General features: G+C 59.5%; 2 protein-coding genes across 5 annotated transcripts; both read right to left on the bottom strand.

Annotated features, from left to right (window-relative positions):
- Positions 1 to 4,365: 4,365 nt before the first annotated feature.
- EML2 (EMAP like 2) lies at positions 4,366 to 19,625 on the bottom strand (the record flags this gene model as incomplete). 4 transcript variants are annotated; one of them, XM_081962222.1, is made up of 23 exons in its annotated part: positions 4,366 to 4,557; positions 5,160 to 5,290; positions 5,467 to 5,562; positions 6,227 to 6,314; positions 6,560 to 6,657; positions 6,979 to 7,067; positions 7,461 to 7,528; positions 7,605 to 7,736; positions 7,831 to 7,956; positions 8,261 to 8,415; positions 8,878 to 8,977; positions 9,802 to 9,936; positions 10,041 to 10,136; positions 10,484 to 10,594; positions 11,026 to 11,095; positions 11,360 to 11,509; positions 11,622 to 11,751; positions 12,106 to 12,134; positions 14,588 to 14,704; positions 15,287 to 15,379; positions 17,364 to 17,484; positions 17,675 to 17,857; positions 19,415 to 19,625. In XM_081962222.1, 23 exons carry the CDS (start codon positions 19,608 to 19,610, stop codon positions 4,432 to 4,434), a joined length of 2,640 nt encoding a protein of 879 aa, XP_081818348.1. In that variant the 3' UTR covers positions 4,366 to 4,431. The 4 variants fall into 4 exon arrangements, with proteins under 4 accessions (XP_081818348.1, XP_081818349.1, XP_081818350.1 ...); XM_081962223.1 differs by lacking the exon at positions 19,415 to 19,625 and adding an exon at positions 19,252 to 19,303; XM_081962224.1 differs by lacking the exons at positions 14,588 to 14,704; positions 15,287 to 15,379; positions 17,364 to 17,484; positions 17,675 to 17,857; positions 19,415 to 19,625 and adding an exon at positions 13,350 to 14,292 and having other exon boundaries at positions 4,368 to 4,557.
- A 202-nt stretch (positions 19,626 to 19,827) lies between these two features.
- Positions 19,828 to 23,447, bottom strand: LOC309396485 (kelch-like protein 41; the record flags this gene model as incomplete). Its single annotated transcript, XM_081961645.1, has 4 exons — positions 19,828 to 22,491; positions 22,598 to 22,825; positions 22,908 to 22,986; positions 23,363 to 23,447. 4 exons carry the CDS (start codon positions 23,445 to 23,447, stop codon positions 20,952 to 20,954), a joined length of 1,932 nt encoding a protein of 643 aa, XP_081817771.1. The 3' UTR covers positions 19,828 to 20,951.
- Between the last annotated feature and the right edge of the window lie 539 nt (positions 23,448 to 23,986).

A 23,986-nucleotide genomic window follows, 5' to 3' on the forward strand; every position in this document is an offset into this window, starting at 1 on the left:
TGGGGTGCAGTTGCAAAATTCTGCAAGAGGGCCTTCCGGGGGAGGCAGGCCGATTGCGCAAGGAGCCTCTGAAGCGTACCAGCCATGACTTTGCTGAAGCTCAGCCGATCTTCTCCAGATCTTGCAACTCAGCGGCCACGGTTCAAGAATGCCACGTACAGTTGAGGCTCTTCTTTGGAGGAGGAGGAGGAGTGAGGAACTGTGAGCATACTCAGAGAACAGCTCCAAGGCCCTCCCACCCAGCTGGGGCCCAAGGCAAGGGGTCCCACCCCAAGCCCTTCCCAGCACGACTCTGCTCCAGCCAAGGGACATCCTGGCAGCCACGCCTAAGCCAGGATTTGGGGCCAGCCTTTGTTTCCCTTCCGAGGATCCTCAGGCAAGCCTGACATGAGATCAGCCCAGCCGCAGGACCGGAGTCAGCTCAGCTCAGAGGCTGCCTTCACCAGCTGCTCATGAATAAGTCAGAGGAGAGCAAAAACCAGGGAGCAGGACGGCAGCCTGCAAAGCTCCCAGAGGAACCGCAGAGCGGCTTTGGCACCCAGCTGAAATCAGCAACCAGCAAAGAAAACGGGGGACTCTTGGGGGGGGGGGGAGAAGGAGACGGTGGGGCCCTCGGCCCAGAAGGTGCCCAGCAGAGGCCGCAGAAGGGAAGGCTAAGCTGCCCTCTCCCCCAGGGGGGCTCCTTCCAGGTCCTGGATTAATGGACAGGTAGGTCCATTTCTGGCTGGAAAGAGCTCTGCAAGATCTCAGTCAGAGGGAAAATCATTTTTTCCCCTCTGTCCCTTGACATCTTCACCCAGGAGTTGGTGGGAACATCAGGGCTGCAATGCAGGCCTTCCCCTGCTGAGCTTTGGCCCCAGCAAAGTTGCCTACAACTCCACCAAGGGTCCCCATAAACCCCCAAGGCCCAGCGGCTCAGGGGTCAATGACCCTCCAAGCAAGACGGGCAAGACAAGCCCTGCAGCCCCACCTCGGCCTCAAGGAGCAAACCCACCTGGCTGCTTTTCTCTGAAAAAGCCCAGGGAGGTGACTGTAAAAGGATGAGCAGGAGAGGAAGCCACGTTACCTTTGGCCTCCAGGTAAAGAGCACGAAAGGGGTGGACATGTTTTCCTTGTGCAGTGCTTCTAGGAACATTGACATGTCAGAGGGAGAAATGTCAAGCAGACAAATGTGGTTTTGTCTTACTGCAGTGTTTTTCCATCTAGGCAACTTTAAGACCCGTGGACTTCAATTCCCAGAATTCCCCAGCCAGCAAGTCAGGAGACCCTGACTCAGGAATTCTGGGAGTTGAAGTCCACACGTCTTACGGTGGCCAAGGTTGGAGACCCCTGCTTCACAGCATTGCAACCAAAGCTGAGCCTGGAATTATGCTTAAAAGCAGCTTTCCAAGGAACCCAACCATCCGCCTCTTCTGCAGATTTTGAAGCCAAACGCTGGTCGACTCGCTTCAAAACAAGCTGCCCTTTTCCATCCGGTCCTTCCTCTGCAATTGCGTTGGCAGGAGGGGAGTGGAAAACGAATTTGCTCCACTTTACTTATTTTGAATGGCGATTAAATCGGTCAGCCGGTCCTGCGTCACCGTTGCTTGAGAAAACACAATGCCAGCAGCCACCTGGGAGGGAAGGGGCAGCCTTCCCTTCCAAGACAAACTTTTCAAAACTTTCTCTACCTCCCCCCTCCCCCAGCTGCCTAGCACCCTGCAAACCCAGAGGCCACTTCTGTGGTGCCAGTTATGGGCATGAATAATCCTAGGCCGCAGCTGGACATCTCCCCCTCCCCGCCAAAGAGCTGGGTCCTTCCCTGCCTGCTACGGCTCGCAGTTGGTCGGAAAGAACTGGATCCAGTGTTTGGGTGAGATCCAGTTGCCTGCAGCTGATTTAGGCAGCAACCTTTGTGTCTCCTCCGAGAGTTTCCCCTTTTAATAAGAAACTAGCAGAAAGGACACCCCTGAATGAGCAGGACAGTTGTGGCATGAATTGCCAACCGGAGAGCCTGCCCCTGCCAGGCAGCTTTAATGCGACACGTTGGTCTATCAAAGGGAGCCTGGACTTAGGACGGCAGACTTCAATTCCCAGAATTCCCCAGCCAGCCTGATAATGAACATGAAGATGTGCAGACTTCAATTCCCAGAATTCCCCCGCCGGCATAACAACTGGAATGCTCCACCTATCGGGCCCTGGCATTTGGCACATGGATTTCTAAAACCTTCCCATTTGCTCTCTGTCCATCTGGGGCCTGTGAAATGCCCTCTTACCCATTTCAAATAATAAAATAATGGAAGGGACCTTGGAGATCATCTAGTCCACCCCACCCTCTTGAGCTCAAGCCAAGCAGAAGCATTAATGCCGCCAAGGCAGCCACACGGACCAGGGCACGTCGTTGGCAAAGGCTGCCCATCTGTTCCCGTTCCTCTTCAGGCCTGGCCGTGGGTGGAGAGACCAGCCCGCCCAGATGTCGGATCGCAACCTTCGGTCAGGCGGAGCCCAGATGAGTCTTGGTGCGCCTCTCGGTTCCCGGTGAAGTTTGCTCAAGGTTCAAAAGTTGCCCCTGACGATGACATTAAGGCACCCAAGGCAACGTGTGTTCTTCTGCCTCTTTTTATTGGATTGTATTTTTATTATACAATTCCTACACAACCCCCCCCCCCCTTCAGTACTTTTTCTTTGGAAAATACAGAAGACAGTCATGCTGTGGTCACTCTAAGCCCCCCCCCCCATGTCCCCCAACACATGTGGCCATTGGCCTGCAAGCCCCCTCAGCCCCATGGCCCAAACCGGGAGGATGCCCAGGGCCAAAGACCCTCACCCTGGGCTGAAACTGGGACTCTGCTGGCCTCTCAACTCAGCTTTTCCCACAGTCTTGCATGCTCTTGGCCTGTCCCCTTACAAACGGAGCCCCCTCACCTCACATCTCTCCTGCCCAAGGGGAAGGGTCTTTGGTCCCCCTTCGGCCTCAAGAAGAGCTCCTTTGGACAGAGGAGCAAGTCCTGGCCCCTGCCCCCCTTCCCTGCCCCCCTCCTCCTCAGGCCTGCTGGATCCCGCCCGAGGGACCATCCCCAGGCAGCTCCAGTGAGATAAAGGCAGGACCCCCCCCCCCCCCCCGGAATCAGGACTGGGCCAGTGGGAAGGGGGGCTCTTTGCTCCGGGGCCTTTCATTCCTGGAGGCCAGGGAAGAGCGATTTAAGCAAGAGCCCGCAAGGCTTCGGAGCCCCTCCTCCTCCTCTCTCCATCCGCCAGCATGGAAATGACAGGGGGGGCTCGACGTACAACCACATTGGAGCCCAACATTTCTGTTGCTGAGTGAGACAGTTATTAAGTGAGTCTGAGTGAGACAGTTATTAAGTGAATTTTGCCCAATTTTACGACCATTCTCGGTTGCTAAGTGAACCACTGCAATTGTTAAGTCAGTCAATCTGGGTCCCCCATTGATTTTGCTGATCAGAAGGTCGGAAAAGGGGATCACGTGACCCCGGGGCATCTCAACCGTCATAAATATGAATCAGTTGCCAAGTGCCTGAATTTTGATCACATGACCATGGGGATGCTGCAATGGTCATAAGTATGAAAACTGGTCATAAGTCACTTTTTTCAGTGCCGTTGTAACTTTGAACGGTCACTGAACAAATCGTTGTAAGTTGAAGACTCCCCCTATGTTCCCTTGGATAGGGGGCGCTCTGGCCAAGGGGGCGGATTAGTGGGTGGGAGGCAGGAAAGGGGAGGGGGATGCCAGGAGGGGCTCCTTGTCTGACCAAGCCTTTTTTCTTATGCAGAAATTGGAGCGGCCCCCTCCCTCCTCCAACTCCCCCCCCAGGGAAGGGGTGGAAGGGCAGCCTCGGGGGGGCAGGACAGAGGCTGCCCAAAAACTCCCCTCCCCTCTGAGACCTGCACAACTGCCCCCCCCAACCCCCCCCTGCCTTTTCACAGATTGCAGGGAAAACAAACCAATTGACAACAGGAACCCAGGAACCGAACTGGCCCGCATTCATAGTGCAAACGTGCCCCAAAGCATCTGCGGAGTCGGAAGGAAACCGGAGGGCTTCAGCTGTTCCTGCCAGGGTCTCTTGAACCTCAGGGGGCCAAGAGACCACCAAGCTGTGCCCCTCCCCCTCCCCTCTTCCTCAACTCCCTCACATTCTCAGCCTGTGCAACCTTCTGCCTTTAAATATAGATATATAGACATCGATCTAGATATATATTATCATTATTCATATAGGGATTTCTGTAAATATAGCTGCCCGCCATCTCTTTAAGTGCCTCTTTCTGTCTCAGCCACCAGCCCCCCTCCCCTTCCCCTGGGTATTAAACCCTCCCCAAAGCGTTTGACAGGATGCAACCCCCACCCCACCCCTCCCCACCCCTCTCCCGCCTTTGCACCTCCTGCCCTCCCAAGCCCCACCACCGAGGCAACCCCGCTGGACGCCTCCCCCCTCCCTACACAAGGCGCCACTGGAGGACACTGGTGTCCACCCCACCGGTGGAAAGCAGCAGGCTGTCGTCGTGGAGGAAGGCGATGTTGGTGACGTGGCTGCTGTGGCCGCTGTAAGTGTGGCTGGGGGCCTGGAGAAAAGAGGGAGGGGTCAGAGGGGAAGGGGCTGCTCCATGGCTGGTCAGGCATCTTTGCCAGCCTCTGTGGGAAAGAGGCAGCCGGCTGGCCTTGTGCCCCCCACCCCCTGGGCTGAGGTCCCGACAGTGCAGCCTGGTCCCCAAAGCTTCTGTCTGACACATCGGATGACAACAATTGATTTATAAGTAACTCAGCCTCTTTTCCCAACAACAACCCTGCGAGGTGGGTTGGGCTGAGAGAGAGGGACACTTGGTGTTTGTGCCTCAAGTGGGGCCTGAACTCCCAGCCTCCTGGTGTTTGGCTCAAAGCCACCCAGATGGCTTTCATGGCCAAGACAGAACTAGAACTCACCAGCACCTGAACCACCACACCGAACTGCCCCCCCCCCCCAGGGAAATCCCTGGGCGTCAGGGTGCTTCTGCTGTGCCAGTGGACCCCCCCCCCCCAAACCATATCCTGGTTTTATACTCTGGGGAGATGCCATGTTTAGGCTTCTGGGGCCCCCTCTGCCCCACACCTGGAACACCCGGCAGCCAGGGGACTGTCGCAAGAGGCACCAGCGAAGGTCCGGGAGGGCCCCGCCACAGCTGCTTACCCGCGGCTGGCAACAGGGGTAGGAGAACAAGTGCACTTTGCCAAAGTCATCGGCCGATGCCAGGAGCTTCCCCTCGTGGGAGCGGCAGACGGCGTTGATGTCGGTGCCATCCGCCCCCTCTGGCCAGATCCCTAGAGGGGCAAGAGGCTGAATTTCTGACGTTCAAAGTCCTTAAAAGACCCCTCCCCACAGAGATGCTGGAGCTGAGAGGATCCCAGTGTGGTCAGTATAGTTAGGCCTGTGCTGCCCCCTGCTGGCCCAGGCGCAGACACACTCCTGGCACCCACACCTGCCCCGCTGCACTCACCAAACACCCCGAAGCCCAGCACGCAGGTGGCGCTCGCCCACTCCTGGTTGCGCACAGCCTCGGCGCTGGTGATTTGCCGGCAGGTGGAGGGGTCCCCTGGGATGGGAAGGAAGGCAGCAGCAATAAGGCAGGCGGGCTCAGAGAGTTGCATGTGCCCTACGGTCTATGGTCTGTGTTGGCTGAGGAATTCTGGGAGTTGAAGTCCACAAATCGTAAAGTTGCCCAGGGTGGAGACCCCTGCCCTAAGGGGCCACGGCACCTCCAAGAGGAAGAAGAGCCTGGGGTTTTCAGGCAGGGATTTCTCTCGGGCTGACGGACTCTTGGCTGCCGCCGGTTGTGAGACAGCCACGGAGATCCCCAAGCGGCTGGTACAGAAGCTGGTGCCAGTTGGCTGAGGTGGGCAGGAAGGGGCCACTAAGGGAGGGGCTCCGTTCAAGGTCCAAGATGTCTGAGGCTGCCCCGCGCGACCCAAGAGCCCTTCCGTTCTCTAAAGCCAACCAAAGCAGAAGGGTCTGTTCTTGTGGCAGGTCAGCATCTAGACTAGCAGACCTCCAGGGTCCCCTCCGAGTCTGTTCTTCCGACGTTGGGCCAGGAAAGGGACAAAGGTCCCCCTCCTCTTCCAACTGACTCAGACTGAAGGGGGAGGGGGGAAGGGACACCCCATCCCCAGCCAAGGACACGGCAGTGAAGACAAGGGGACAGTTTCCAAACCCGAGAGAGAAATCGAGGGGAAAGGACGGTCAGCCCTCCAAAGACTCACAATACAGAATCTCATAATCCCCCGAATTGGTGACCAAGCAGCTGCTGTCGAAGGCCCAGTCCAGGTGGGTGATGAAGCTGGAGTGTCCCTGAGGCAAGGAAGACACCCAAAGTCAGGATATCCTCCCTCAGCGCTTCTTTTCTTTTGGACTTTCAGGAGAATCTGGAACTCACAGCCGCTTCCTGAGCATCAGAGAGTCCGCAGGAGAGGCTGCCAGTCCTGTGCCATCCAGCTGAGCCCCGGGCACCCCGTTCAAATGAGCGCTAGCCCATCCTGGTGGCTCCCTGAAGACCCCACTCGGAAAGGCCTCCCTCCCTGGCAGCCTCCACTCACCGAGCATTTGCCAACCCGGCCGTATTTCCTGCCACCCTCAGAAACCAGGTAGATGTAGACAAAGTTATCGTGGGACCCCAAAGCCAGGTACTTCCCGTCTGAAAAAAAATGGGGGGGGGGAGGTGTCAGCACAGAGGGGGCAACAGGGCAGAGAAAGTGTGGGGTATTTCATTCATTCATGTTCTATTTCCTATTTCTAAACCACCCATCTCTCTCAAACTCCCCCCTGCAGCATCTCGGGCTCAGAGCCCAAGAAATCGCCTTCAAATTTGTGTCTTTTGTGTCCTTTTTACCGAAGGACATGGGGGGCCCCAGACTGCCTCCCCTTTTGCAAAGCCCCACCCGATGCCCCACCTGGAGTGTGCAAGTTCTTGTTCCCCTGCCTGTGCAACCCCCCCCCCCCCCATCACTTTTCCAACCTGGGGAAAAGCTGACCACAGAGATGGGCTCTCCTCCGTCCGTGTGAATGGCCACCAGATCCCGGGTCTCTGTGTCTAGCACTAGCCACCTGGTTGAAAGCAGAATGGAGGGGGGGGGAGATGTTACGGCAGGCCAGAACCCCCCAAGGACTGCCAATGCACACAGGTCCTTTTGTCTTCCCCTCTGCATCCTCCCCCATTATTAAAGGCAGAGAAAGCACACAAGAGCCAGGAGGCTAAAAAGTGAGCAGGTTTTCTGAAAGGAGGACAGAGAACGAAGTCTGCCCCATGCCAGGAGCTCAAAGTTTGGGGCCAACAGCTGCACGAGATTCCTGAGACCCCTCCCCATTCCTCTTTTGGGCAGCCATTCAACTCATCCCCTCTCCCAGGGGGGCAGTAGATTGCCACATCATTGCAGAACCACCCCCTCCCCCGAGATCGTCTTCCACCCTCCTGCCCCCAGGGCCCCCTGTGCCTATTACCTGCCCGTGACGGTGCCCACCACCAGTACCGAGCCCCCGGGGTGGAAGCCAGCCGAGCGAGCCGCATCCTGGAAGAGAGAAAAGCGTTCAGGCTACCTGAAGCCTCATTGCCCCAGAAGCCCCCTCAGAAGCCCCTGGGCTCACCTCAATCCCCTTGCTCCATAGAGGCTGGTGGGAGGCCACGCTCCACAGGTGGACCTGCTTGTCCTGGCCGCAGGTCAGGAACTGCTCCAGGGTGGGGTGGGTGGCCAGGCCCCAAAGCTCTTCAGTGTGTCCCTGGTAGGAGAGGGGGGGGTCAGCTGGACCCTGAGGGCCTGGCCTTTCCACCGAGGCAGCCCGGTGCCCAGGCCCTCCCAGCAGAGACCGTTACCTGCACCAGCAGAGAGAAGCCGGTCGACAAGGACCCATGTAGCACGGAGTTGCGTGTGGTGCCCACAAAGAGCGAGTCCCCCTTCCCTTCGGCAATAGTGCGCACCGGCCCAAAGCCATCCGGGACCTGCAGAGGATATAGCAGAGTTGGAAGGGACCCTGGAGGTCTTCTAGTCCAACCCCCTGATCAATCAGGAAACCCTATTTCTAGGAACAACAGCCAGAGGGATGGACAGACAGAAAAAGGCCCTCGGGACACCCGGAGAGACCCAAAGCATGTTAGCAACCACAGACCCTCACAAACCGTTTTGGCTCGGAAGGGCTGAGGAGAGGAAGCCCTTCCCTCCCTCCTTTCAAGACCAAAGCCGAGCATCTCTTGCTCTTTTGAGCCTGCTGGTCCTTCCTCTCGGTTGTTGGGCCCCACTTCTCACCTCCTTCTCCTGCAGCTTCTGGTAATCCCGTCCCCAAAGCACCACCCGGCGATCTCGGCCGCCCCCCGTGAGGATGGTCCCATTCCGCAGCACACAGAGGCCGAAGATGCCCCCCTCGTGGGCGCCTGGCACCGCGTGGCAGATCCGGTTGCCCCCTGCCAATGAAGGGCAACAGTGACACACAGCAGGCACTTAGCAGAGCCCACTTGCCCACCGGGGGCACCAGGTGTGGGGATCTGCCTCCTGCCCCACAAGCAGGGCATCGTGGTTTTATAGCAGGGGTCTCCAGTCTTGGGAACTTTAAGACCTGTGAACTTCGACTCCAAGAATTCTCCAGCTAGCACTGAATTCTGGGAATTGAAGTCCACATGTCTTAAAAGTCCCCAAGATTGGAGACCCCTGCCATAAACCAACATGGCTTCTGGCAGGGGTTTAGTCTCCATCATCTTGGCTTGGGGAGACCATGGACCCAGCAGCCGAGACTGGTTTGCATGATTTAAGGGTTAATCTGCACATCGTGGCTTGCATAAACCAAGCCAACAGGGATTTCATCAACAAACCCTGGTTTATGCAAAGTCAAGACTTGAGGAGGAAGCCTTGCCCTCCAACCAACAGACCTTTGCCCCAGATGTAGAGGTTGCCCCCCGAGTCGCCAGTCACCGTGTCCCCGTTCTCTGTGAAGGCCACGCACAGAACATACTTGGGCTTCTCGTGTTTCTGCAGAGAAAGGGGAGGGGGGAAGAAAAAGGGATGAGCCCCCAGAGGAAAACCCCACAGCCCCCCACCCAAATATCCCCCCCCCCCAGGCCTTTGTGCGGGGACAACACGTGGCTGCAGAAAATCTCAGTACGCCACCACGACCACGCACTGCTGAATTGCAACTAGTCCTCGCCTTATGACTACCACTGGGCCCAAACTTCCTGTTGCTAAGCCAGACAGTTGTTCAATGAGTTTTGTCTCATTTTATGACCTTTTTTGCCATCATTGTTAAGTGAATCACTGTGATTGTTACTTTAGTAGCACAGTTCTGGCTTCCCCGTGGATTTTGCTTGTCCGAAGGTCGTAAAAGGGGATCACGTGAGTCTGGGACACTACGACCGTCATAAAGGTGAGTCAGTTGCCAAACATCTAGATTTTGATCACGTGATTGCACATTGATGCTGCAATGGCCGTCAAGTATGAAAACAATCATAAGACACTTTTTTTTCAGTGCTGTTGAAACTTTGGAAGGTCACTAAAAGAACTGTTGTAAGTTGAGGACCTACACGTCATAGGTCTGAAACAAAATGTGTAAAGCCTAAATCTCAGCTGCTGATCCTACCTCTGATAGGCAAGAGGGAAGCCCCCAAGGGGCCTACATTTCCCAGAGTTCTGAGCCCCAGCAGAACTTCCAACCTGCAGGGACTACGGCTAAGAGGCTGCTTATTTCTGGGAAGCTGTGTGGCCGGAGGCCCTTGGACACCAGTGGACAAGGGACTGAGGGCAGGGAAGCCACCGCCGGCTGTCCCCCCCACCCGCCCCCCTTCTCCCCTTGCTCTCACCTCAAAGATGCCCTGCCTTTTGCTGAGGCTGCCGCCTTCCAGGCTCCAGAAGTGGATGTGGGATTTGCCACAGGTGATGAGGAGGGTGGGCTCCGTGGGGTGGAAGGTGGCGGCCAGAACGGACTCGTTGGAACACTTGGGAGGGAGGGAGGGAAGGAAGGAAGGAAGGCGAGGGTGTCAGGCGTGAAACACGCATGTCGGATTGCGGTGCAAGGAACGGAGAGGAGCAAAGCGACTACCTTCACGTCTGCCAGCTTCTGCTCCTTCTGCCAGTCCCAGACGGAGAGCAGGTGGTCGTTGGAGTCGTCCACGGCACACAGGAGCCCCCCCCCGTTCTGGGCAGAGGAAAGAGAGGGCCAGGTGGGCAGGGAGGCAGGCCGTCCCTTCCACAGCAGACCTCTGCCCTTCCGCTCAGTTGGGGGGGGAGGGGTCCCCAAACGTGGCAACTAAGATTACTTGTAACTTCCACTCCCAGAATCCCCCAGCCAGACATGCTGGCAGCCAGCTCTACCCCAGCTTGGCTGGCTGGGGGATTCTGGGAGTCCTCTCATCCTAAGGCGGGTGAGGTTGCTCCCAACCAAGGACGGGCCGTGTTTTAATCTGGCCACATCTGGGGGGGAGGGGGTGTCCCTGGAGGTCCCTTTGGGGCCCCAGAAGGCCGTCCGGAGGGGCTCTAACGCACAGACTTGGAGAATCCCACGCAGGTCACCGCTCGGTCAAAAGGTCCTGGCCCCAGGACGTGGAGGGTGTTGAGGCTGACGGAGTCCCAGATGCGCACTTGGGGAGGCAGCGCCTGTGGGAGATGGGGGAGCACCTTGAGCCCAAAGGCGTTTCCTCCCAGAAGGGAAAGGCAAGACTTGTGCAGCTCGTTGCCAATGGATGCAGCGTCCGTCCCGGGGGGAAAGAGGAAGGCGAGTGGGAGACGCTCCCATGGAGCGCCACTGACTTTCCACAACAAGCAAGCACAGACCCCCCCCCCCCCCGGGCTCTGCAAGCGGCAAATGCTGGGGCGGGGGGGCGGGGGGGATTGCCGACCAATGCCCACTTTTCAATGCTCCCATTTGGGGCCCTTCACACCCAAAGCAGCCGGTGCGACTCAGGCGGCACTCATTCAGCTCTAGGGGGGGGGGGCAGTTTTCTCGGGCCAATCTCCCTCGCTCTCTACCCACAGCCCCTCCCCAAGCGTCTCTAGGGCTCAGACTTTGTTTAGGCCGCCTCCCTCACCTTGCCATCCTTTGAGGTCCCGGCCATCTGTCCGGTTGCTACAGTCACCATATCTGGATGCACAGTCAAACTAAGGGAGAGAGCAAAGGGCCCAGGTTACACCCCAAAGGGCAGCTCCTCCCCCAGTTTGGGGGGGAAAGGGGGGAACCGCTCCCATTGCAGAGAAATTGTGCCTCCCCCCCACCTCCTCCGCCTGTCCTTAGCCAACCACCTCTTCCCCAGGGCAATCCCCAATTCTGGCACTGCTTCTTTCCCTCCCCCTGTGTGTGTCCCTCTGCCCAGCAAACGGGGTGAGGGGGGGCGGGGCAGCCGTGGTCCCCAGGGCCTTTCCTACCACTTGATATCGTCGGTGTGGCCCAGGTAGTGGCGCTGCCGCTGCTCCTCCACGTTGTAAAGGACGGCCACGGCAGCCACGAAATAGACAATCTCTCCCGTGGGCAGCAGGAAAAGGTTGGCCCGGCAGTCGCGGCCCCGATACCCGTATCTGCAGCCGGTGGTCAAGGGGAAGTGCCAGGGGACTTTGCCAGGAGGCCGGGAGCCAGCCTTTGGGGCCCAGCCCCCCTCCGCCCCGGGGGACCCAGCCGTGAGCAGGATACACCCAGTCCAGCTTCAGCTTCTTGTGTGGCAGATCCAGCTTGGCATCCAGGCTGTAGGAGGCCACCAGGGCATCGGGGACCAACATGGGGATGGGGCGTCCCCGGAGGAACATTTTCACGTAACCATCCTCTGCGGGGCAGACGGGGGGGGGGGGCAGGCAAGGCCGGGTAAGCCTCCTCTGCCCCCCCTCCCAGCTCTCGGGGTGCCCCACCCACCCCGCCCCAAGGGTGGCCTGCTGGGCAGGGCAAGCAGCTACCCGTCCGCATGTGGGGCCCCAAGGGACGCCCTGCACCAGAGGAGGGGCAATGCCAGCTTTAGGGTTGGTCTGCACCCCCCTCTTTGGAAAACGTCTGACCACAGGGACAAGGCAGACATGCCCTCCTGTGGGTTTTCTTCCTCCGGGCGGCACCCACTTTGCACCCAGTTAAATAAGCTAGAGCCCCCCACCCCCACCCCAAATCTATCATGGCCACATCCACTCACCAGCATTGAAGATGGCTTCCTTGGGTTTGCTAGGGGGAGGGAGAGAAAGTTGTTGGGAAAAAATAGGAAAGGGGGGGGCAGGGGAGGTGAAATAACCCGCACACATCTGATTACAGAGTCAGCTGACCCTGGATGACCCTTCAGCCATCCACAAGCCCCCCCCAAAGGGAGACAGGCCCCTTCCACCCCACCCCACCCCAAAGACACATAGATACTTGCCTGAAAGAAGATCATAAGGCTTCGGGGGTTTTCCTTTCCCCGCCAATCCTTCACTCCCTCCTTCCTGCCCCTCTTACCCCAAGTCCTGGACCCCTCCCGATATGAAGGCCTCCCGGCGCCTTCTCTGCGGTGCCCCCAGCGACCCATCCGAAGACCCTGACCCCATGGCAGGGGGAGCCAGCTTGAGTCCGACTAGGCATTGCCCAAGCACAGGGGGGAAGAAGCAGCTCCGGCCCGCGGGGGCTGCAACAGATTCCCCCCCCCCACACACACACAGACACGCTGGGGCAGGGCGGAAAGGGAGCAGCGCTTCCCGGCAGCTCCAGCTCTGAGCCTTCGGGCTGCAACCGACCGCCGCGAAGGGCAGGAAGAAAAAGGACGCCCGACCTGCCGTGGCGGGTCAGATGGGGGGAGGGGGCTGAGCGCCCCGATAAAAGGCCGGAAGCATCACCCGGAACCCCCAAGGAAGAAGCCTCGCAGCTCCCTTCTCCCCCGTCCCGTCCCTGCTAAACCAACGGAGAGAACATCTCGCAGGTCAAAGCGGTCCGGCCGCCAAGCCCGAAAGTCCCGGGGAGGCAGGGCAGAGTTTCCCCCCCCCCCGCCCTTTGCAGAAAGTGTAGCGGGCGCTTCACTGAGAAACTCCTGGGGGCCTCTTGCCCCCCCCCCCCAAGGCACACGGGGGGCACCTCTGTTCCTCGGGAGGGGGGGGCGCCCGGCTCTTGCATCGATCTCCCCCCCCCCCCGGCTCCGCACCTGCACGGCCGCCCCCAGGAAGCCGCGCCCCCCGCCCGGTGGTCCTTTGCAGCGGCGGCGGCGCGGGGAATCGGCCGCCGCTGTCTCGGGATCCGGCCCGGCCTCGGCGGGGGTCAGCTCTCTCTCTCCCCGCCCTCCGGCCGCCAACCCGGAAGGCGAGCGTCCCGCCGCGTCCGGCTCTCCTGGGCCGGGAGGGCAGCGCCGAGCCGGGCTGCGGGGAGGCTCTTGGGCAGCGCGGGGGAAGCGTGGCCGGCGGCTGCCCTCTGCCCTACCTGGGGCTCTCGGTCCGGGCCGCCTTCCGCATGCTGGACGCTCCGCTCTGATTGTGGCGGGCCGGCGGCGCTCCTTCAAGGCCAGGCGCGCGTGGGGCGGCTCCGCCCGGGGGAGTAGGGCGGGGACTCGCGGAGCGCCGCTGCCGGGAAAGGAGCGTCCCGACGGGGCCCAGGAGCCGCCCTCCCGGGAGCCCCCTGGCTCTTCCACCCGGCTGGCTCGTCGGGGCGCCCGAGCTGCTCAGGCCGCGGCTCCAAGGCCGACGGTGAGCTCCGCATTGCCCGAAGGGACCCCAGGGAGCCTGGCCGGTGCCCAAGCCGAGCCCCTGAGGTCTGCCTTTGCCACACCCGGACGGGCGTTGCGTCCGTTCCGGCCCTAGAAAGAGCCGCCTCCAGATGCAGGTAGGAGAGGGGAAAGGGCGGCTGGCCTTTGCCTCCAAGAATGGCCGGAGGGCTTCGGAGTCACCTGCAGGATCTCCCCAGGCTGCCCTGCTCCATTCCTGGATGGATTTCCCCTGGAGAAACGGGGGTCCCTAACATAGGCGAGATTCACAGCATGGGGTGTGTGTGTGTGTTGTGTGTGTGTGTGGATTGAGCTGCTGCTTGGGGAGGGGGCGTGCCTCTTGCATGGAGACTGTGGACAGGAGGGAGGAATGATTCTTCTGCTTACACCAGAGCAGCTTCTCCCTTTCTGCTTATCTAATTTTCTGCATACTTTCCTGGCCTGCATTGTGGCCAGAAGTTATGGCTGCAGATAACTCTCCTTCACCTCAGCTGGCTCAGGGAGGGGCTGCCCTGCAGAGTGCAGATTAGTCTCAGCTGCCCAGCATCCGGGCAGATTAAATGGGCCCATAAAAGAGAATATTTGTAATCCAGGGTTGAAATGGGGTGCCCTGGGTGCCCTCTGAGCTCGGTTGTTTTCGTGCAGACGTTTCATGACCCAACTAAATACCCTCATCAGTACTAGAAGGGAGTGGGGTTTAATTTAGCACTGATGATATTCCCTAGTTTGGGTCATGAAACGTCTGAGAGCCCCCAGGACCCCCTCAGATCAAAGGGACTTGGCAGAGCCCAAACCGTCCGATCCTGACTGGCTTCAGGGCTCAGGAGACTCTTCCCTGCATTGCACTTTGGTTCCTCCTTGGAGTGGCAGCGGGGAGGGGGCGATGGCGATGGTGGCAGGCACGCAGTGGGGGTGGGCTTGGCGTGGGCATCTGCACGCGTGGCCAGTTCAGACATACCCTTCGCGTTTGCCGCTGCAGGAGCTGCTGGAGGAAGTGGTGCGGCTCCTCTGGTCCTTGAAACTCTCGCGCTTGAGCGAGGCGGGGCGCTCCGGCGAGGGGCAGCTACTATGCCCGCTGTAGGAGAGAGAGCCTGAGCGAGAGAGCCAGACAAGGCGCGGGCGGGGGCGGCAGCGGGGTGAGTGAGCCAGCTGGGGATGGGCGATGGAGAAGAAGAAAGCCAGGCAGAAGCAGATGCAGGCGAGATAATACCGGAAGGCGGAAGCGCCACGGGAGAAAGGAGCACTCCTTCGGAAGAGGGGCCGGAGCCGCAGGGGAGGCCGTGAGGGGTTCCCAGCAGCAGCCGAAGCAGCCAAAGGCAGAAGCAGCAAGGCAGGAGAGAGGCGTGGGGCCCTTCGCTTGGGGGCCTGACCCTCTTGCCCTTGGAGGCCTGGGAGAGGAAGGATTCGCAGAGCTAGTTTTGGCTGCAAGGGCTCAAGCCACCAAGGGCTGCCCCCGTTCCTCCCCCAGGCCAGGGGCCCCCTTTGCTCTAAGCCTATTGCAGAAGAGGACTGTAGGGCCCCCCGTTTCTCCTGGGGGGGGGGCTGGAAGCGGGGGCAAGAACAATGGGGGGGCTGATCAGTCTGGTTGACTCAGGCCAGTCATGCAAAGACAAAGGCCTCCCTGCCCCCCAACTTAAAGAGCGCCTTCGGGGTTCACCCGCTGCCCTTTGGGGACTCAGCCTCACGTAGGCCCTGGGCGCTAACGGAGACGAGGGAAGGTTCCCCGGCAACCGGGCCCCTCTGTGGCCCCCTGGAGAAGTTAGCATCACAGCAGAAGCAGGTGGGAGAGCGGCACAGAAAGCAGAGAGCGGCGGCGGGGGGGTGAAATGGGGGTCAGGAGCCATGTCATGATCCCATGGAGAGTCAAGAGGCAGCCCCTGAGCCAGTAACCACCCTGGAGGGATAATTTGCTGTTCCCCCTCCCCCACCACCACGTGTGGTATGAAGAGGTAAATGTATGGTTTGCTACCCCTCCCCCATCATGAAAAAAATGGTTCATCCCAAGATCTAACCAGAGCTACCAGAGATGGCCAATATAAAATGTTATTCTTTAAATCACTTGCTTTATTGCTTCTCTTGGTGCAGTTTCCAACCCTTTAAGATGGGTGGACTTCAACTCCCAGAATTCAAAGCTGGCTGGGGAATTCTGGGAGTTGAAGTCCACCCATCTTAAAGGATTGGAAACTCTGCTTTGTCCTTCCTCCCCTTCATAGCCCTCAGGAGCCACTTCAATGAAGAAAAAAACATTTGAAACAAGGCCCCTTCCAAAGAATTCTCTCTCGGGTCAAGACTTTGGGGGCCCTTGGGGACTGTCTGGCTGAGCCCCCCTTCCCACCATTAGGGCAAAGGGCAAGGCTCTTCCACTGACTAAACGCAAGCGGTTTCATTCAGAGGGACCTTGAGAACTAGCAACTTGAGGGTTTCCTCTGTAGCTTCTATGCTTCCTTCAGAGTGAGCTGAAGTGCAGGGAGAGGGAAGCACATCCCTTCCTCCATGGAGTCCAGGTTTTCAAAGAAAGCAACGCCTACATTTTCTCACCCACTGAGGGTGAAAATGCCAGAGTTTAGGGACGGCTCCTGAGCAGGAAGGGTTATTTGTGCTCTGCGCATCCCCAGAGGCAGAGTGGGAGCGCATCAGGCTGTCTCTAAGATACAGCCAGGTTGGGCGAGACGCCTGCGCGACTCGTGCAAACGTTTCTGGCTTTTTCTGACTTCCCGGGGGCCTTGGGCCGGCCTGCTGCCTGTCCTCCTAGGAGGCTTCCCATAAATCTCTTCAAATCGGAAGGAGGGTTTTCCTTAGCCTTCCTTGCTCACCCGGCTGGCAAACCTAAACTCCATTTGTGAACCACAATCCCTCTTTCTTGAACTCTCTTCTTAAAGAAGGAATAGGGGTAAACCGCAATGGTTCATTTAGTGACCTTTGAAGTTACAGTGGCGCTGAAAAAACCATTCATGGCCATTTCCCACACTTATGACCATTGCAACATTCCTGTGGTCATGAGAATGAAATTCAGACGTTGGCAACTGACTCATATTTATGACGGTCACAGTGTCCTGGGTCATGTGATTGATCCCCTTTTGTGACCTTCTAACAAGCAAAGTCACTGGAGGAAGGCCGATTCACTTAACAACCGGGTGACTAGCTTAAAAACTACAGCGGTTCACTTAACAGCTGTGGTAAGAAAGGTTGTAAAATGGGGCAAATCTCACTTAACCACTGTCTTGCTTAGCAACAGAAATATTGGGCTCAATTGTGGTCATAAATCGAGGTCTACCTGCACTGTCTGTGATGGGGACTCTTGAGCAACTACAACAGTTGGTGCATGTTGAGGGCAGCAATATTTCATTTGGCATCCTGCAACTCAACAACGTTGCCTTATTTTTCATCAGCGAGGAATGCAGGAAGTCCTGATTTTGCATGGATTGTATTTCTGTGCATGTCAATTCTTGGGGGGAATGTAGACCCTTCCGAATGCTTCCCCCCCCCCCAAAAAAAAACATTGAAAGACTTTTATCAGTTCAACCTTAGGCAGACAGCCCTAAGAGGAGCCAGACTGCTGACATAGACCTTACATTTCTGCCTGATACTAGAACTCCCTTTCTGATTCAGGGGCAAAAGACCAGGATGCATCTAGAATGCAGCAGCAACCATCATCCTGAAGCCTGTGGGTGCGAATCCAGCTCCCTCCCCCCTTCCTAAAAGGGGCAGCGCCCCCTGGTGGACCAGCGCATCACCTTTTTCCAGGAAGGAGTTCCCTCTTGGGGGACGAGGGGGAGGTGGCGTAGCCTCTCCTGTGTGGGACAGCCCCATTGCTCAGGGTGGGCCTGGAGGGCAGCCCCCGCAGCAGCTGGTAAACTGCAGGAGAGACAGGACAGGGCTGAGGGTCAGGGGGGGACTGGGCTCCGCGACCCCTGCCTCCCTGGGCTCCTGCCCCCATTAAGTCCATCCCCACCAACCCAGGTCGCCCTGCGCCCTTTGGGGCCGGACCTCTGGACACTCCGGGACTTGCAGGGGCCCATCCCGCAGCCCCTCCCCACCCGGATACCTTTGTCGGGTCTGCGCTTGGAGAGGTTGAGCCCGTTCTCCTCACAGGTGCTCAGGCGCCGCAGGACATCGGCCAGAGCCGCCTTCAGCACCTGGATCTCATCCTCCTGCAGCTGCAGGCGCTGCTCCAGGTAGGAGATGCGGTCGTCCACCTCCATGCCGCTGAGGCCAGACAGGTTGTCATCTGGGGAGGCAAAGGCCGGAAGGAGCAGGAGCCTCCAGGAGAGCCCCTCCCCCCCTTCCATTTCCCCCTCCCCTTGAGAGCTACAGGGTCCCCTCGGGGTGGGGGTTGGAGGCAATGGGTCCTCCTCCCCAGCTGTCCTCCCAAGGGCTGGCAGGAGCCTTTCTCCTGAAAGAAGATTGAAGCCCTCCAGGCTGAAGGATTTGGGGGGGGGGGCACATTTTTTGTGCCCAGCCATGTGCAAGGCCTGCCCCGGTCCTTCACTCACAGATTGATGGCCAGGTCACGCACCCATACACAGAGGTGACTATGACCTCTGTGCTGGCAAAGTGAGGGGAAGGGAAGCATGGGACCCCTCGTGACAAAAGGGGCCGTGGGGTGGGAAGGGGGCTTCCCTGTCCACCTGCTTTTCATGTCGGAAGTAGCCCCAGAGTGGTGCTTGGCCCACCTGCCCTTCCACAGCAGGGAGGAGGCCCACCTGGAGCTGCCCATGACTGGCTTGTCCCCACCTGCCCACCTACAGGTGTGGTGCCAACTCTACCCCTGAAGGGGAGCACAAATCAGTAGCAGCAGCAGCAGCAGCCTTCAGCCCCAGCCCCCCTCTTCCTCCCACTCTTCTGCAGTGGTGGGCCCAGTGCCCGTCCCGCCTGCCTGTTGCTGCCGCTCGCCTGGCACTGCCGGCCCCTCCCTCCCCCTGCTCGTAGCATCTCTTCCCTGCTGCCGCCTCCACATCCAATCAGAGGCTGGTCCTGCATCCAGGCAGAGTACCAGCCATGGGATGGACGGCGGAAGAGGCAGCTGTTGGCCAGAGATGCTGGGGGAGGGGGGGGCTCCAAGTGACGGCAGAAGGGCAGCTCTCCTGGGCTAGGATTATTCCCTGGTCTGGACCTGCCCCCTTTGCCGGCTGGTCTACCTCCCAGGGCTGTGAGGAGAGGGCTGGACTTGTCCCCAAGTGCCCCTCCATAATCCCTGGAGACTGACGCCATCCTAAGCCTGCTTGGCCCAGGGGGAGGGAGGGACAGCTGGCACTTCCTGCCCCTCCCGGCCCGCGGATCTTCCCTGGGGCAAGCTGTTGGCGTCCCTATGATGGGTCGACCTCCGCCCCGCCTCGCCCCTCTGGGCCTTTCCGAAAACCTGCGAGGGGATCGGAAGGAGGGGCGGCAGGGCGAGGCTCGGGCTGCTCCTTCGGGCGCCGAGCTCGGCTAGCGGGCAGGAGGGCCGACCGCGCTTATCCGGGCGCTGAGCAGCCTTTGCCCCGGCTCCCCCCGGTCCCCTCCCCCGGCCAGGCTAGGGGCGCCTGGTGGTGGGGGCTCTTCTGCCCGGGCGGGGCCCCTCCCTCCCCAAGGAATCCGGGCGGCTGACTGCGGAATTGGGGCTGCAGCGGCGCTTCCACTCACCATTGCAGAACTGCAGCAGCAAGGAGGTGTCGTAGAGGATCCCCTCGGCCATGCCGGCCCCCCGCGCCCCCGCCCCGTCCACCCCGGGCTGCTCTCCCGGCGCCCGCCCGCCCGTCCTCCGCGGTCCCCTGCCCGCCCGCCTCCCGTTGCTATGGCAACCCACCTCTCTCCTGCATCCTGCTGGCCGGGGATGCCGAAGCTCCGGCCAAGACCCCCCGGCTGGGCTCCCCTCTTGGCGCGTCCCCGTCCAACCAGCCGAGCGCCCACCCGCCGACCCACAGGCACAGGGCAGCCCTACCTTCGGCTCCTTCCGAGCCCCACCCACCAGCCGCGGAGCTCCTCCTGCTTCCCTTCCCCATCTTCAGTCCTCGAGCCTCTCGCCGCTTCCCTGCGCTCCAGTGCCCCTCCCTCCCCCGCCGAAATCTGCAGAGTCCTCGCCCCGCCAAGCCCCACCTCGACCGCGCGAGGCTGACTTGCAACTTCGGCCCTTCCAGGCTCGGGCTGGGCTCCCTCGCTCTGGGTCCCAGACTTCCTCCTCTCTTCCCCTCCTCCTTTCCTCAAAGTTTCATTCCAGCGTTTGCCGGCTCCTCTTGTCAACCCAAACCATTTGTCTCCTTCCCTTCTTCCTTCCTTCCCTCCCTCCCTTCTCAGTCTCTTCCAATTCTCTCCCTGCTCCCCAATCTGATTCCCCCCCCCCACTGCTGCCTAAACTTATGAGGCAAAATTCTGAAGCCAATCCAGGGGATGCTCAAGCCTTTTGGAGCATGTGCAGAGTGCCCACCATTGAGAACTGTTTTGCCTTACTCCAGGCAGGTGTCTGCTTGTTCCTCTGGTTCGGCCCCTGGATGTACTTCTAACATCGATCTGCTGCACGAAATGCATTGAACCCTAAACCCAAAAGGGTCCCTCCAGGTTCCTGGCTGGCATCTTGGGAGCAGCGGCCGAGGGGAAGGGCAGTGGAGGCAGCCCTCATAATGACTGCAGATGCTCCTAACTATGCCAGGGGATTTATAGGAACGACATAAGAGGAATTGCAGGCAGGACAGCTAATCAAAAGGGCAGCTGAGCCCTTTTCCAAGGGAGTGATGCCCTTCTATTTTTATTTCTCTGTCCTCTGGCAACAGTTAGGCATGGTGGGTAGGAGAGCGCGGAAGTACTTCCCCCGCGTTTCTCTCCGGCTGCCCCCGAAACAGATGTGGAGTGGATCCATATTTCATGGCCAGCAAAGATTGAGGACTCGGTCTCCCATTCCAGGCCGCTGCTCTGCACTTCAGCAATGGCGGTTCAGCGGACCCCTCCCCCTCCCCCGCTGCAGCAACCCAGATTCTCCCTGCTTCCAAAGCAGCCGAGCCGGGATTGGCTTCTCTGTTCTCTCGCCTGCTGGCTCTCCAGGGTCCCGGTGGTGCTTTGATCCTCAAGGTTGATGGCCCGAGGCTGCCTTTGTGATCCTGCCTGCCCTTGGAATGGAGAGCGGTTCTAGGTTCCTAGCGGGTCCCTCCCCCCACCCCCTGACCCCGGGCAAAGCCAGCTTCTGCCAAGGCTGCGCTCACCTTCCCTGGGAAGGATGCCCGGGAGCCCCTCCTGTCAGCCCTGCAGGCTCCCTTGTAGGCAGGAAATGGAACGGGAGGGAGGGGCCACATGGACTTTTAATGGGTTCACTTGAAAATAGCTCTTCTGGGGCGGGGGGTGGTCTTCGGCTTCTACAACTCCCCGCCGGTTGAGGGTCCCCCTGGTGCCAGGTCAGGAGGAGGGTGGTGCTCCTTGTCCCTCTTCTCCAGGGGAAGCTGGGGCTCAGAGACCCCCACAGCCACCCGGCCTGCCGAGGCCTCTTGCGTGAGGGCCCTCAGCTCGGCTATTGGCACCTTGAGGGTCACACACTTGAGCACCCTGCGCACAACCGTTCCTTGCCTGGTGAGATCCTCTGGGTCCTGGGTCCAGGCGGCTTCCCCGGGTTGCCAGTGGTAGATGGCGTCGTGGGTTCTGGAGGTGCAGACGCCGCCAATCACGTAAATCCTCCCTTGGAAGGAAGTGGCACCAGCAAAGGCAAGGGGCACGGGCAGGGAAGGGATGGCCACCTCTCTGCTTATGATGCCCTCCTCCTGCATGAAGAAACATTTCGAGGTGCAAGGAAGAAGTTGGCTGAACCTCCGGTTGGGGTGCGGTTGGTTGGCCTTCCTGGAAAAGAAGCCCCCGATGACACAGATCCCGGCCTCCACGGTGACGGCGGCTGCTCCATGCAGGCTAAACTCGAGGGGCACCTGCGCCCAGGTGTCCAGGTGGGTGTCGTAGATAAGGAGACCCTTGTAGACCACATCATCGGAGTCGGCGTCGCCGCCTATTAAGTAGAGCTTGTTTTTGTACGGCGCGGAGGCGGAGAAGCGCAGGACGATGGGCAGGCTGGCGATGGAGGCCCACAGCTGCTGGGCCACGTCAAAGCTCTCGGCCGAGGCCAGGGGGCCGCCATCGTTCCAGCCGCTCAGGGCGAAAAGCTTCTGCTTGCAGGTCAGGAACATATGGACAGAGCGGGGCGTTGACATGGCGGGGAGCTGGGCCCAGCGGTCGGCCAGGGAGTTGTACTCGTGCAGCGCAGAGGAATAGGAGCCGTCGGCGTGTTTCCCTCCGGAGATGTAGAGCCTCTGGTCCATCACGGAGCAGCCGGGGAGGGCCACCAGTCCCAAGGCTGGCAGCTTCGTCCTGGATCCGCTGGTCGGGTTCAGGCACTCCATGTAGCAGTCCATGTCTTCGCTGACCGAGAGGATGTCCCTCAAACGGGGCACTTTGATGCAGATGATCTTCTCCTGGTACATGCCCCGGCGGAGCCCCCCGCTCACCTGCAGCCTCCCTGCTCCGTCCAGGTCCTGCCACCGGACCTCCAGCTGCTGACCCAGCAGCTCTGCCTCCGCCTGCACCTGGGCAACCTCCTCCTGGGACAGGAGCGGGAAGCGAACGCACCCCAGCAGTGTCTTCAGCACCGGGAGGCGTTTGCTGGGCTCAGCCCTCACCCACCGCTGCGCGGCCCGGAAGACCTCCAACTCTGAGGCCACCACCAGGTGGTCTGAGGAGAGGATGCAGGTCAGGGCCCTCAGGTCCAGCTGCAGGAAGTCCTGGTGTTCGAAGAGGAGGCCAAAGTGGAGGCCCAGGTAGCGCAGTGCCCCGTGCAGCAGGGCGGGGTGGTTGTGGTCGTGGCCCAGCATGTAAAGGCGAAGGCAGTTCTCCGGGGAAATCTTCTCCATCAGGAATCTGTTGGGGGCAGGAATGGAAAGAAGGATCCCTGGAGAACTCGGCAGGAGAAGCCCCTCCCCCCGAAAACAGAAGCTGGGAGAAAAGCCCTGGAGGGTCTGGCTACCTGCTGATGAGCGGCAGTGCTGGGCTGAGCTGGAGCCGGCTGGCCGCGATGAAGAGGTCCTCAGCGCTTCCGGGACTGAAAGCCAGCTCCCCCGAGTAGAGGTAGCCCAAGAGGTTCTGGAGGACGGAGGGGTCCATGTCTTCCAGGAGGACCTCCCCATCCCGGGACTCCTTGAAGCCGCTTGTGAAGACGGCCTGGAAGTAGGGGCTGATGGAGGCCAAGAGGGCCCTGCATGGGGAACAGAGACGTTGGGGTTAGCCGTTGGTATCCTGCCCCAAGCCCTGCCCAGCTGGGGGGTGCCAAGACATACCTGTTGCAAGGGAACCTCTTCCCTCCGGCGATCAAAGTGGCATCGCAGAGTTCCGGCCGCTGATGCAGATACTTCAGACCTGGGGAGTGGGGGGGAAAGAGGGGAGAAGATGGCAAGAATGTCTTTCTTCCCTGGGGGAGGAAACAGGAGCTCTGAACCTTCGCTCCCCCTTTTCCTTTGTTGGTAGAAATTCCTCGGGATCTCCCGTTGGGGCAGGGGGCTGCTAGGCCTGGGGGAGTGGAGGGGGGAAGGCAGGATGAAAAGAGGAGCTCCCAGGCGGGGAGAGGGGTTCCCTTCTGTCCAGCCTGACCCCCTTCTGTCCCTGCTGTTTGGGAAGTTCAAGGATGACCTCAGGGAGAAGGGCATCGAAATGGCAACAAGGTTCACGGCTCCTCCTGGCTGCTCCGCTGGTCACTTCCTACCCCTAGAGCGGAGATCGGCAACCAAAGACCAACCTTGGCTGAAGCAGGCTTTGAGAGACACAGCTGGCTCTGGCTGTTCATCATTGGCCCCATCGTTGGCTTCTTCTGATGGATCCATGATGGTTCAAGTTTGGAGCACGGGGGCTGCCCTCTCGCTGGGGCCCTGTTGGTTTTTGGTTGCCCCAGAGGGTCCTCCCAACCCATCTCCTCCTGCCCCCTCAAGATCTCCTGAGGGGTCCCTGCAGAAAAGGTCTCCAAGGCAGCCCCCACCTCACAATGGGGGCCAAAGCATCTTGAACCCCACCCTCAACCCTTGGGCCCAATGCATTGGCCTCCCGGTATCCAGAGCAGGGCAGAATCCTGATGGGAGTCACGAGGGGGTGGGCTCTCTCGGGCTTCTTCTTACACCCGTTTGCGAAGTTGGACACTTCTCTCCACCAATGGAGGTACTGGAATCCCGCAATTGGCCTTCAGCTTTGACCTCTGGAAAAGGGCTGTTTTGTGACCGTCCCTGTGATAGGCCCCAGTGTTTTTTCTCTCCCTCTATGGACAATTAGTGCAGAGCTGGTTACAGCTTACAATTCTTCGTGCAATTCCTTGCACAATTACATTGAGGAATGCTGTGTATATGTGTGTGTGTGTGTGAGCCCTCCTAAC

This window comes from Natrix helvetica, assembly GCF_964273705.1.
Source record: "Natrix helvetica genome assembly, chromosome: 9".
Lineage (NCBI taxonomy): Eukaryota > Metazoa > Chordata > Lepidosauria > Squamata > Natricidae > Natrix > Natrix helvetica.